Below are 15,065 nucleotides of genomic sequence, written 5' to 3'. Positions count from 1 at the left end.
AAATATTCTGTGCCAGTCAGTTGCACAGTAATATTTACTAGTACTAGGTAGCAATAATTAGCGGACTTGTTAGACTTGTATAAATAGTGGTGCTCAGATAATACATTAAAAATACTCATTTTCGATATCTGAAAAATGTTAAAGCTATAATTTGCATAAATTTTGCACGTGGGTAAAATTATATTGGAAGAGCAACTAGAATAACTTCGTGAATTCTGAGATAGTGAGCATTGTGGCATTTATGTGATAATCACTGGTATGTAAAACCAAAAATGCAGGCAAATACCTTTGTGTTTAGTAGAGAGTAATTTTAATTCTTTGGCTTCCCCCCGCCCCCCTTGTTTGGTTTGTTTGTTGTAAATTACATGTACTAACCCTTCGGGCTTAGTCCTTAAATGGGACTTGTACAAGTAACTAAAGTAACTAGACCAGTATTCTTATATGGATGACTGTGCAGGAACAGATAATAAATCTTTGTTCCTAAAATGTGTTTTATTACTATACAATAAAATGTCATTAGGGATGAGACAGAGGTATTACATATTTCGGTAGGGATTATGCATTGGTGTACTGACCTAGAAGGTCATAGGCACATTATAGGAAATGCTTAGGAAAGATTCCAAAATTTACCAGCTATTCCTATTTTACACATACAGTAAAAACTAATTTCTTACTCTGTGGAAATACTGAGTTTTGTATGTCTGATTGTCCAGCACCCAAAACTTAATGCTCAGTGACACTTCTAGAACTTACAGCATTTGAATTCATAGCAGTGGTGATTTTCAAATTTGAAAATGAAACAGTCAAAAGTTTAGTGATTTTGGAATGCAAGGGGAAAAATTTGTCTTTATGTAACTAGACACAGTTTCTTAATACTTACGTGTGGGTAGTCCACAGTTCTGACTGTACCTTGTTTTCTTCCTTTATAAGATGAAGTCAGCAACCAATTAGCGTTGCGCTTAATTCAATAATGGTGGTGCAGCACTTTGAGATTTTAACTAGATTTTATGGAAAAGCTCTATGGCTTATCTTCTATCATGTGCACTTGAGAAACCATATACTATCAGCAGCATTTGTACTCCATGTCTCCTTGACACATTTTCTTTTATTCCTGTAGATGCTTAAAGTGTGCAGATGCCCCATGTCAGAAGAGTTGCCCAACTAATCTGGACATCAAGTCGTTCATCACAAGTATTGCAAACAAGGTAAAATCAGGCTTACAATAGTACATAGAAGCAGAGAACAGCATCTGTTTGCATTTTGCATTGTATAATTGGTTTATCTCTGTGAAGTCTTATAAGAGAGTGGTTGCAGCAGGTGTTTTAAAATTCAGCAGATTCCTCTGAGTTTTAATTATTGCTGTTTCATGCTAGTACATTATGCTGCTCCATGCTAGTACAGAGGGTGTACATTGCATATTTGTTTATGTTCCCTTTTCCATAAAGCTTTTGCTTTTGATGATTTTTAAAATCTAATGATACTGAAAAATACTGAACATTATAATGTCCTTATTTCACTTTGTTGCTACATGACTGAGGTAATATACTTACAAAACTTATTTCCACTAAAGGATTATTAGTTTTTTAGCAAGTGATTATCTGAAATTTGGATTCAGGCTGAAATTTGGCACCTGAAGGTGCTTATGTCAAGGAATGTTTTCTCACTGCTGTAATTTATTTTAGAAGACTCTGGTTCATGCAAATGTGTCTGTCTTAAACTAACAATAAAATATTATGGTAATAAATTGAACCCACATTTTTGCAGGTACTGTACCTTTTCCTCTCTTAATAGGTTATTATATTATAATGAGAATGAAATCTTAGAAAACCTGATTTGTGGTTTACAAATGAGTTTTAACAGTTAACAATATGAATAAGTTGACTGCAAAGTTGATACAACAAGATTAATTGCACTGTCTGGGATAGTCTAAACATGACTGTATATTGCTTGCCCCTTACCTTTTAAAACATATTTCCTTTCTGTTGAATCATTAGCTGCAGTTTGATTTATTTATTTGTATGAGCCCCAGCAGGCTCATAATCTGCTGGGGGTGATGTGACAGTTTTCTGTCTGTGTTCTGTGCTCTGGCACGCATCGAAGTTGGAATGTATCTGATAGGGTCCGTGCAGACAGAGCTGGAGGAACATGGGCAACAGCAGCACTAATACATGCAAGTTAATAGCTACATTGCATTTATTACGCAGTATGTATTGGGTGGAGAAGATGCCCATAAATTCTGCACCTTAACGAGAAACATTAAGATAAAAGGAGATATTAAGATACGTGTATCAATTATAACATAACTGTGTTGATGTGGTTTACAGTGGTTGGCATTATGCCCAGCATCTGCATAAAGACTATTTTGTTATATAATCTGTATCCTGTCATTGCAGCACTTATTTTCTTGAATGTAGGCATCTGTTTCCAACCATATTATACTACTTTGTGGCATATTGCTTCTTATTACCTCTTCCAGGCATTGTGAAGCAGAAGAACTGAACAGAGAAGATACAAAGCAGTAATGAAACTGCTAGTCTGCATCTCTTAATTGTGCTGTAGTTTGTTTAGGAAACCTAAAGTAAATTTTATGAAAATATTTTACCAAAACGACCCATGTTTGTTAAGAGTTACTTATGCTACTGCCTTGTGGCACCTGTTGTTAAAGGAAGGAAAAAGACTGGATTATAGAAATGCAAGAGCTGGGAGAGAAGAAAGGAAAGCGGACTGAAAACTGCAAAAGAAAATGTCAGAACTGACACCAAAGGTGTCCTGGAATGAGACATTTGGTGGGTCTTTTAGACTCTGATAGCCTTAGGAATATGATGCTTTTGTGAGTTGGCAGAAAGGGTAAGTCATTTTAGCAGCTGATTCATTCTGAATTCTGGGAATCTGTTACAGAGAGAGAAAATTAAGGTAGAGTGACTACAGAGTTTTGAGAGATGTATTTTGGCAAAGGATAATATTATGAATCTGCTTTAAAGGAGTGAAGGGAAATCTTTGTCCTGCTAAAGCCAGTAGGTACACTCCTGGAGTTTTTAATACGGCCAGATTTTACCTGTCAGTCAGAGAGGTGGGTCGCAGTCTGTAGTGTTTGGGCTGTTGGATGTTAACTCGTTTAAAGTATCTTGGAAGCTGCAGATGCTAGGTAAGTCTCTGGTTTTGCCCTGAACAAGTGACCTGATCAGCTGCTCTTTTATCAGAAAAATCCTACTTTAGAAAAGAGCTGCCCATACATAGTTATTCTCTCGGGAGCTTTAACAATCCTTAAGGGAAAACCCTAAGTCTGAGATTGCTGACATGTAGTTGCAGCCTCGCTTCTAGCACCCTATCCATCCATAGCTTCAGTATCCATTCTGAAACTACAGTTTCTATAAAAGGTAGACTAAGGTTTTGGTACCTGCTTTTACTTCATGGTGATGCTTGATAATTGCACAGACTGAAGGGCACATTGACACATAGGCAGCTTAAAAAAGTCAGTTTCTGCTAGCCAAGATGTTACGACAGGAAACTATATGCCTGAAATCAGTATTACGTCTGTTTCCAAGTGTGAGTTTGCATACAGCCTTACCCTTTGCTTTCTGTCCTTGTCCTATTGGAGGAAATCTAATGTTGCATAGTCACGGGAGCATTTCTCTGCAACATCTCTAAGGCTGACAAACCACAACAACAAACACCCCAAAACCCTATCAGTGAAGAAGAACTCAGAACCAGAAATACTTGGAAAATAGCTGTAATCACCGGCTAAGCAACAAGGCTAGGATATCTTCCTCATAGATTCACTGTCAATGGCTGTACCTCCTTCAGTTGTGTGCTGACCGACTTCTCAGAAAAAACACTCTTTAGAGGGAAGCCAGTCTTGACTTGATGGATGCAATTTGCTAGGCTAAATTTTCCTTTTGATGAATTCATTTCTAGTGCCTTTGCTAGAAAATGTTTCTATTACAACATAACAATCCCATTCTTCAGGAGCCACTACATAAATTCTTTGTTTCCTTTATTAATAAGTTTTTGTAGGTGTGTGTATATGCTGCTGGTTTCTATACTACATGTGCATTTTGATGCCTCTTGCTTTCTACCAAGTGAGAAATACAGGAATAAGGTGGAAATTGTGAGGGAGATACCAAAAGTTAGATGATTTGCTTGACGTCATGACCCTTAGCAGAGTCTTTGCGACAGCCCAGATATCACAGCTCCTACTGCAGTGTCCTCTCCCCTGTTTCATTCTGCTGCTGGGGTGTTTGAGATACCTGTATCTTATGCTTTTATAGCTGATAGAAGACAAGAACTATGTTTTTGAAAACTACCCAAATTTTAAAATGAAACTAGCAAATTTTCACATTTGTTATGCAACAATTTAAAGTGTTTTTCTAAACTTTTAATAAAATTGTTCAGATAACATTCAGCAATGTGCTTGCTGAATATTTTTATATCATTTCATAAGAGCATTCTTTGCACTGTCAAGATTCTGTTAAATATCTTTGAAAATATTTTTCAGTTAAAATTTTTTTGTTCTCACTTGTAAATATACTTCTATTTTTAATCCAATACTTTATGAATACATCTGTTAGCTTTGTCTATTTTTGGACAACATAAATGAAATATAGAAGATTCAGACATTTGAGATCAATAAATCCAGGACATCTGGGGATGCTTTCTAGGCTTATTGAAGACCCTCTCCTACTTTCAAAGCTTTCTTCATCGTTCACTTGAGAAACTACCTTCAGCAGATTACAATTCTAGTTCTCTTGAGAAGATGCAGTTTGCTAACTTCCTTGTCCTCCTTTCTCCCTAACCAGTAAGCAGTATGACATTCAGGTATTTATTTAAACGTGATTCATTATTAATATAGAGTATTTAGACTTCAGTGTACTGAAAATGAATTACTCTGTCAGGTATTTAAGAGCTCTATTGTATGTAGTTTATTTTGTTGGAAAACTACTATAGCAATCATAAAAGGTCAGGGATGCTTGTTCTCTAAAGCCTGAGGCTTTTCAGATATTTACAGGCCTCGTACAATGTAGCTGTTTCTTGCTGCTCTGCCATTAGACCTCAGCTCAGGAGTAGAAGAGGGACGGGAGGAGGGGATCTTTCTGGGTTGAGAGGGTAATTGAATTGCCAGATTCAATGAGCCTTGAGCCTCTTTGAGAGAAAGGATGTCGCTTGTGCTGTATTGTGTTAGGCCATTCTGACTCAGTAGAGTTTAGGCCACAACTTGCATTCTCCTTTTCCATACAAACTGGATTACAGCTCCACTTTATAAGGTACAATCTGATCCATTGTGTCTTCCCAGTCAGCATTTCTTGGTTCATACAGACTACTTGCAACTGTATCTCTCGGAGACAAGACTTCAGCTTCGCTATTCACGCATTACTACAATAGTTGTTTTTAAACATCAGAAGATAAAGTAGTATTCTGACTTCGAGCTGTTTTCAAGCGGTTCTTTATGACTAACCTTGCTACTTCAAATGCAGGCTTCACATTCCAAAACAAAGAACATATACTTTGGAATGTATGGCTGCCATCTTAGTTTCCTTTTCATTTATAAATTGAGAAAAAGTGAAAGTGTTCGGCTGTTGTAGGAGAAAACTTGTTTTCTTATTTCTTCTGAAATGCTATGACGAGTGATCTTAGGATTGTGTGTCCCCCTTCCCTGGTACTGATATCTCAAAGCATGAAGGATGTGTTAGAGCGGAGCTCCAACACCCGTCATCCTCTAGCGCTGGTTCAGTCGAATACTCAACAGTAGTGGGAAGTCCTGCAGCTTCCCAGGAGCAACTTGCGGCCAAAACACTTGCTGTCTTACCACCACCACCTTTTCTCCTGTGAAGCAGAGCTGTGATGCCAGCGGAAACTGCCCATTGAGAAACAAGAGCTGCTTATATAATATAACTTTTTCCTGCTTAGTGGCAGATCTGGAGCTTTTTGTTATCAGGCACTTCTGTGGTTGGGTAGTTGCTTTGGAAAACTTCTGTTAGTGCAGTTTAGGCGTAGAAACCAGCGGGTATTAAGTTGCGTTATGTGGCATAGGCATAAGAAGTGACTGGTTCAGCATTTATCGTCTGAGTGTATAACGAAGAATTAGGGATGTCGAAGTCTCTTTTGCGATGCCTGTGCTCAGTCACACTCCCTGTCGCTGCAACTCTTTGTTACTGGCTCTCACATTTTTTATATCAAGTCTTGCAGTATTGCTATGACTCCTGACATCAGTCCTACAGATTTCTGTTTATTTGAAAGAATCATCATCTCCCTTGTTGCTTAATAATAAAGACTAACTGACCTGAGTTGACGTGGCAATGATTTCCTAACAGACTTTGCGTGTGTATGTAAGCCTTTCGGTGTCCAGCATTTTTAAGAAAACCCAAACCAACTGCCCTCTGGGGAAAGGGTTGTTCCTGGCTATGTGTTGAGTGCTGTTAAGGAAATGATGGACCCCCAGGAAAGGGGCATGAGAAATAGTGGAACTCAAAGTCTTAGGACTGCAGAGGAATATTTAGGTTAAGAGCAAACTAAAGGAAATGAGTGTTTTAAAGAAGAGATAGGAAAGGGAAGGAACTGGAGATTGATATGAAAAGTTAAGGGATGAATCTGAAGTCTAAGATATGGAAGGATTAAGAGAAAAAATATTTGGGATAATAAAGCAGAAATGAGAAAGAAGGAAAAGTGGGTAGACCTAGGAAGGCAAAAGAAAAACTGTGGGATCATTAGGAGAAAATGAAATGAAAAAAAGATTGTAAGGAAAAAAAAAATGGTAAGAGACAAGTGAGAAATCGAATGATGGTTCCTCTGTGCCAGAGGAACTCCGAGTAAATTAACAAAGGACATCTCTATGCAGTTGGAAAGACTGTAGAAAATCATGAGTCACAGTTCATATGTAAAATACTGTAAGTGGGATACTGTTAATACAATGAGGGATTGTAGAAGTCAGGGAGCTGCTAGATGACTGGTAATAATTATATGCAGACATGCATCACAATCTTTAAGTACTACTTTGAGGCCCCAGGTTTTTGAAAGTGTTGCTTTATTCAGCTTTCTCTGTTAATCTTTGTATATTTCAGGTCACTACATACGAAAAAAACATTTAAAAGAAAAAGTAGTAATAGTGTTAAATTGATGTACTTGAGACAGTGACTTTTCTGGAGCTGTCTGTTTGTACTTAGTGTAATGGAATGGCTGACAGCTGGTTTCAGTTGCCATAGTATAATTATGTAGAATAGACTTTTGCGATGACACTATGTCAATTAAGGAATCTCTCACATTCCAGACTACAAAGGACAAAATGACAGTACAAGATATTTCTTCGGTTCTTCTTCATAAAAAGATAGTGACACTGTGTGAAATTACAGTCCTGTTATGATGACATAAGTCAAATGATGTGAAAGATTTCTAGATTGATTAAAAATCATCAGCATTATAATATAGAATATGTATGATTTGATAAGTTGCTGTTGTTTTGTTCGTTCTACTTTGGCAGATATTTTGGTGGGAAGGCTGACATAGTGGGGGTTTTTCTTGTTATATTTGAACTGGTGTGTGTCAGAGTGAAAATTACTGCTTACATAACAATATGCAGTTTTAAATAGTGATTCTTTGGTATGTGATAATATTCTAAGCCAACACATCTTGAATAATTTTTAAAGCCAAAAGCCATCACACAATATGAACTAGGATAGAGTGAAATTTTCCCATCTTTTTGGTATGTCTGTTTTTTTTTTTTTTTTTTTTTTTGATTTCATCCAGAGGAAAGGGAAATTAACTTTCTTCTTTATTTTTGAGTTTTAAATTTTTTACTCTATCCCAAAATTCTTGCTAAGTCAAAGTTTTCATTTTTTTTTACACAAAGTACAATAATGCATATTCTTCATTGTTTTTAAGAAAAATGCAGTATCAAACAACCTGAGTATAGAATTTATATTAAAAGCCCTTAAATAGAAAGAAAATATTCTATAAGTGTTTCCTGATAGTAAATGCAATTTCTTCTAGTCTCTCTGTATTGATCCTATGTGTTTCAATAGTTTTTTTTCCGAGTAAAAAACAGTCTCATTTGCATGCAAATTATATAATGCTTCCAAATGGTACAATATGGCTATCCTCCTCTGCCTGGTTTCTGCTGATTATTGATGTCTGTTTAAGGCTTGTTTCTGTTCCTTGTGTTAGCAATGTAGTATTTATTGACATTTTGATGCAGGAAACCACAAAACATCCTATCCAGCTAGATTAATTTATTTCTGTGGCAGTGCACAGGAAAAAAGATTCTATGAACAAAGGCATGGGCAGGCATTTATCTCATTAAAAAAAGTAAAAACAGTCTAGTTCTGGACTTGCTTCCTCTGTGACGTCTGTAAGAAACTAGCCAACCGAGTCATCTTATGATTTCAGCATATTTAAAAAAAAATTCTCCAAACTATTAATGTATTTTGCTTCATTCCTTGCTCTAGAGTAACTTTGTCATTTTAACGTGGTATTTAGTTATCAGCTTGCTATGTCTGCTCCTCATGTGTTCTGTGCACTGCCTAGTATACTGTAGTTTTGTGAAATAAAAAGTTGATCATATTTTTATGAAATGTGAATATCCTGTGAATGTTCTGACTTTAATACCACTGGTAATTGTAATGAGCGTTAATGCATGCTTTCAGTTTTTTTAAAAAAGGTATGTTCTGTAAGAACAAAGTGTTCATAACTAATCGTTTAAGACACTGCATGTGCTGCAAACTCTTTTATTAGGATAGTAATGCGGTGGTTCACAGCTGTGTGACACCGTTGGTATAATACCATCTAGTGTAACTTACTAGATTTTACTCTATTTCCTTCTTGGCTTTTGTCAAGTATTGGAAAACTTTTTTCCTAATAATGTCTGATATGCTAGATAATAAATTGACACAGTGAAAGGAGGATAAAAGGAATGGAAGGGCAAAGATGTGAAGTGACTCAGAACTTGTCTTCTGAGGTGCTGCCCAGGCCTTGTCTCTGTGCTAGCCTGTGCCATGGGTCTCAGGAAGGTTGCTAATGAGCTTGCTCTCCTAACCACCGCACAGAGGAATGGTAGCAGTATGTGGCACCAGCAGTGAACAGAATTGATAGGAATCAGAAAAGTGGTTATGCTGGTGTTGTGGAAGATGAAAACTGGGACACAGGATGGAAGAGGAGAGAGGGAACTGCAGCTCTTACACAAGTATGGTAACATACCTACTTGATAACAAGACAACCAATGGTAAAAATGACACGATGGCTTGCTTGTTTCCCTGCCTGCCAACAGGGTGAGCACTGAGCCTTCCGCCTTTAGCCCAGTTGGAGCACACTGGTGAAGCAGTGCGCAAGACTTGCCCTGCTGCCATTGTCTGCTTCTCCCACAGGTGAAAGGAGCTCTTTGGACTTCAGGTCTTGACAACCTTTTTATTTGTCACTAAAACTTTTTCCAGATGTTAAGACTGGAAGACATATACTCTTTGATATGTTTTATATATACCATCTTTTCAAGAGAGCAAGCTACCTAGGCCTTGCCTGCTTAGATGCCCCACTAGTACAGATAGCAACAGCAACTCGTGATCATGATAGTAACATCTCGTAACTTCGCATACCAGGATCTCAGTTTCATAGTCTCCTTTGGCCTTATCCACATTAGGCCTTCAGTCTCAGCTTCCTACTTAAGCAATTCTAGCATAATGTCTGGAGATAGCTGGTCCTATACCCGCAGTGACCATGGTCCCATCTCAGGAAACACATGCTACTTTAACATCCCCTTTCTTCTTTCTGTGCCTTCCTGCTGCCTCAATTCACTACTGGGACACAGCTTCAGAGGGATAGCTTTCCTCTATCTATGCTCCATGAGATAGCTCTGCTCAAATTTTGGCTTGAATTTTCAAAACAAAATAAGTTGATTGTGTTGATATTGCCAGTAGTGGCCGAGCTCAAGTCTGAGGAGATATTTTACAGGTATGCAATAAAATTAAATTTAAAAAGGAACAGCCTAACAGCTTTGCTTTCTAGGCATAGTAACTAGCTTTGTATATTGATTTTAATTACAAAGTGTAAAAATGTAGGAAATCATTAAGTTACTTAAATGGAAATGCACATTATTTTAATTGTTTCCATTGAACCAGAGTCAAAGATAATAAAAATAATAATCCTGGACAACCACAAGAAGAGAAAATAAAACTCTTATACTTCAATATTAAACTAAATAAAAATTCTTTGAAAACAATTTCATCTGCTAGTGAGAGAAATCCCTATTATTAGTTTCTGATTGTTCCTTTAGAGTGAAAAAAGGAAAGATTTGATGCAATTGCCTGTGGAATAGACATCTAGTGCTATTTAAGATGCTCTAGATGCTGCTTTAGAAAGACAAGGGTCTCCCGCAGTGATTGTGTTACCTCGGCCATCTGCTTGGGGATGTATTGGACACTCTGGAACATCTCCAATACAACTAGACTTTTGTGTTTTGGCAACTGAATTGAGCTTGTAATGTCCTTACTGGTCATTTTTTAACAGCTTTAATGATCTCAGATACATTAAAACAATATCACTCAGATACTGACAGAGCAATTGTATTTGCTAATACATATAACTTCTGTTTAACTAATACTCCTTTATATTGTGAGAATGAAATAAATGAGAATAATAAAGCACCTTACCAGCCATGACAGGCAAAACAGTTGAAAGAAGTATCGCCCAGAACGGCTGGGTAAGGGGATTGCTTGTTCAGCTGGGACTAGAATTTTGATGGATTTTCATAGTCTCAAAGAAAATTCTAGAAAATACACAGAGGTATCTCTCTTGTGTTGCCAGGTGAGGGACAAGGGCTCAGGCTGTGGAGTAGGCAGCATCTGTAAACTAAAGGTCCAGTTACCTCTGCAAATGCTTTTCTTCAATGTTGGCATTCTCTTGTGAATCCCCTACTCTGTTCATAGCATCTGATTTAAGAATGTTATATTCAGTCTTTTAATATGTCTGTTGATGAATTTGAATCTCCCAGACCAAACAAAAATCTTTTTACCCGTTGTTTGTTATGTAGTCAAATCTTGCTATTTATACTGGATTCTCACTCTCTGTGGTGTAGTTTGATGAAACACTCCTGTGTATGTTACCCTACTTGGCAAAAAACAACCTGTGGTGTTACATAGGATCTGCTGTGATCAAGTCCTTCACGTGCTATGAACCCTGTATCTTCTGATTGTCCTGAGTCAGCTGTCCTCTTGGGACAGAGTGACAAAAAAAGATTTATTATGATAAAACAATTTCAGGTTAATGATAACAACTGAAGATTAGATTGTGGGAGAGATGGATGGAAGAGGAGGGACACATACTGTTCTTTCATCTCTTACTTACTCCTAGTTTGGAGAAAGCTAGGATGAGATCCCAGCATTAATTTCTTGCTGAAGAAACTTGCGTGGAGCCTCAGCCTTGTGCTAACTCTAGTTATCATCTAGTGTTGCAGTGTATCATCTTCATCTGAATAGCAGTGGCCTTAGAAAACTCTAGAAATAGATCCTGGAATTCTCTTGCTGCAATTTTTGGTGGAGAAAGTTGGCAAATGAGGAAAAAGAATGGAGCCCACAATTAAATGAACTTTTGTGTTGACCATACAGAAGAAGAGATAGGATCTAAAAGATTTGCTTCAATTAGGCCATAATTTCATTAATGTAAATGGAACTATATGAAAATTTATCACACATTAGCTGTAATGTAGAACTGCGATCAGTAGTTCACCTCTGAATAACATTTCAGTTCACTGCTGGCATTTTCTCTGATGTTTCTTCATAAGAGAACGATGCAAGCAAATATATATTAAAAAAAGGGGGGGGGTCTATTTTCTTACTATACCAGACTCTGGGAGCCCACTATCCATTCCTCAACTTCTTATTAGGGAAAGAAATCTTGCTAATTCTCATATATCAGGAAACTCTTTCTTCTCTGAAGATGTGCAGTGAATATTGAGAATCTGCTGAGTTATGACAGTTTGACTTGTACATAACCTCTTTAATCAGTTCCCTGTTTTGCTACATAGGAAAATAAGGTCTGCCTTGATCAGTCTGTGATCAAGGAAAAAGTTTAGGAGAGTCCAGTAGCTCAATATCTACAGTTAGTTGCACAGGAAACCTATTCTCGTCACAGGTCTGGGACAATTGGCGCCACTGATCTGGTGTGAAGGACAGGCATATCTGCAGAGATGGTGTGCACACATCCATAAAATAAGCTTTTCATTCCCTGTGTCATAAGGAACTGATGATCTAACTGGCACTTTCTGGTCAGCCGTCCAACAAGGTTACATTTCAGCTACTGCCTAATTGACCTAGAAATGGAGAAAGCATTTACAAGTACGTAACGCAGGCACAGCGGTTTTCTAACGTAGATTTGTTAAACCACTAAAAATCTTGCAAACACATTAGATAAATCAAGTTATAACAAATTTTCAAACTAAAAATAAAGATTTTATCTTAGCATAATCAACATTTTTTCTGACTTTTTGCAGTCCTTTTGAAATAACTTTTATGGCATGTATATGGGAAATATTTGTGCATTTAAAAAAATGTCAGCAATGTCAGTTATTTTTGTGTTATTCTACTGGTCAGCTGAAGAAAAAGTACTTAGCGTGACCTTGATGTGTGACTTCCCTATTGCTTCCCTGATACGTGACTTTATTGTTTATATATTTTGTTTTTTGTTTTTTGTGCAGAACTATTACGGAGCTGCCAAAATGATTTTTTCTGACAACCCACTTGGCCTCACATGCGGAATGGTGTGTCCAACTTCTGATCTTTGTGTTGGTGGCTGCAATTTGTATGCCACTGAGGAAGGACCAATTAATATTGGTGGGTTGCAGCAGTTTGCTACTGAGGTAGGTGACTTGCCTATGGCTGAAATTCTTTGCGTTTGTACCGATGAGTATTGTCTAAGTGGTTGCATTTGTTAATAACCTGTTCAAAAAAGTTGGTAGTGCTTAAAAGTGTAGGAAGTTAAAATAATTATCCTTTTTCTTACAGCACATTCATAAGCTTAGAAATGCTTTCATAATGGAATGCTTCGTAGGAACATGTGGCAAATTATTTGTGAACAAGATGACTCTTTGCAAACGCTTGTGGTTGAGACAATTTGTTGCAAATGAAAGGCTGATACAAGCCAGGTGAGACATGGAAGTTAAGTAGGCTACACAAAAGACAACTACGTGCATCTCCGTCTGTAACTGCACATTGAGGAGATGCAAAACTGTTCTGGGTGTAGAGTAGTTCCTGTTGCAGAATGTTTAACTTGTTCTTTCTCTGCCAAATGCTTTTTACTGGGAAGCTGCTCCCTCTGTGAGAATTCAAAGTCTGGAACAGGCTTTCTGCAAGCCCTGTGGTAAAGGGAGACCCGGTGTCTCATACCAAATGGACGGTTAGAAGGTTGTATTAATTTCCGGGAATGCTTGGTGCTTTCTCATCTCCTTGTTTAAATCCTTTATTTTGTTTTAATTATAGTTTATAGGTGGCCTGCTTAGATGTCTTCCAGTTTTAAGTTCTTTTTTGTATAGCAAAGAATCTATTTCAGTATGTGAAGGTAATTTCTTTCTGAGCACAGCACAGACTAGCACTTCTGAATTTTGGTACATGAAAAACGTTGCACAAAATTTAATGTAGGCTTTTCAAAAGTCACAGAGAGAAGAAATCAATTTACATTTTACCCCAAAAGTGTTATTTTCAAAAGTAGATATTAGAAGACCTACAACCAATAATAAAGAGAAATGGCCATGCCCAAATGTTGACTTCACTGATCTCTCAGGAAGGGGAACTTGGTTGCATTTTAATAATTTCAAGTGCTGCTAATAGAGGAAAAATATTATTTATTTGTTCGTATAATATATATATATATATATAATATAAATTTATAATCATATATTAATGTATGACAGCTTCCAAACCTTATTCTCTTGTCTTTCCTCAATCTGTGATTGACAACATCAAATCTGAGAAGCTACAGGACTAGTGTGCATTTATATTGCAATGAGAAAAATGATTTAGTGAATAATAAATCTGTTGAGCAATGCTGATTCAGGCAATTCAGACTATTTCTGTGACTAGTTCCAGCCCTTGACGATGGGAAATACTTTCTAAACAAACTATTTTGCTTTTCCATTTTCAAGCAACTGTTTCTTTTTCATTTTTTTTAAAGGCTAAAGTAATCCTTGTGTTGATTGACACATTTTGCTTTGGGGCAAAGGAAAAGTTTTGAATGATTCAGATTTTCTTTTTACTATCTTATTTTGCCAAAACCAAATAAATAGTTTCAGGTTGACCTTAAATATATGTCTGTATGCATCAGCTAGATAAATACAGATACATGCACGTTTTGTGTGTGTACATCTGTCAGTTGATAAAAGTAGGTGTGTGTGTATATCTATATTCTCTCTTTCTCTCTTTCTTTATTTTAGCCACTGAAGCACAAAAGTTCATTACTTGCCCAGCTTGATGTTAGGATGTTTTCTGAAGGGTGTTTTTTGAGGTGCACTTGTGGTTACTTATGACTGTACAGATTCAATGTTCAAGATTTCCATCTGAAGAAGAAAAGACACTACTGCTGTTCCGTAACTACCTTTGTGTCATAGAGAAGTTGTACAGTCTCACTCAGATTGTACCAATTCTTGTAGGATTCACAGTCTCAACTGGATACTCTTCTGATCTGCCTGAAATATCTTTAGGTAAAATTTGTGCCCTTGGTCTTTGCACAAGGGAGCCAGGTGTAACTGTGTATAAAAAGCGTGTATTAAGATTGCACATTTCTATGTAGTCCGCAGTTAACGAGCGTGTCCCCGTTCTGTATCTTGAGCCATTTGGCGAATCGTGTTTACAAACATAACATGAAATTCCAGTCACCCTTGCAAAGCCTGAGAATAAAGCTTTGTAGGACAGACCAAAATAGAGATGCGAACCAATCTGGAAGTAACAGATGATATGTCTGTAAGGCCGTTTTTTCCTCTGCTGTCATTCGTAGACTTCACACCCCCTTTTCGATGTCTGTGGATTATGACTCCATGAGCAAACATTGCTACCTGCTGCAGTGCTGCTTCTCTTCGTGTTTGCACACCTCCTTTCTTC

The 15,065-nt window shown here is 37.2% G+C and overlaps 1 protein-coding gene across 1 annotated transcript in view; it reads left to right on the top strand.

Moving 5' to 3' along the window:
- The window catches only part of DPYD (dihydropyrimidine dehydrogenase), a 342,976-nt gene that overhangs the window by 79,876 nt on the left and 248,035 nt on the right, over positions 1-15,065 (top strand). Inside the window, exons 4-5 of the mRNA XM_062581637.1 lie at positions 1,118-1,205; positions 12,671-12,832. Of these exons, the coding sequence (XP_062437621.1) occupies positions 1,118-1,205; positions 12,671-12,832 (250 nt within the window). The remainder of the gene's footprint in view (positions 1-1,117; positions 1,206-12,670; positions 12,833-15,065) is intronic.

Source organism: Rhea pennata, chromosome 8 (genome assembly GCF_028389875.1).
Source record: "Rhea pennata isolate bPtePen1 chromosome 8, bPtePen1.pri, whole genome shotgun sequence".
NCBI lineage: Eukaryota > Metazoa > Chordata > Aves > Rheiformes > Rheidae > Rhea > Rhea pennata.
Note: the sequence above shows the minus strand (reverse complement) of the source record. Positions and strands in the feature narration are given on the sequence as shown.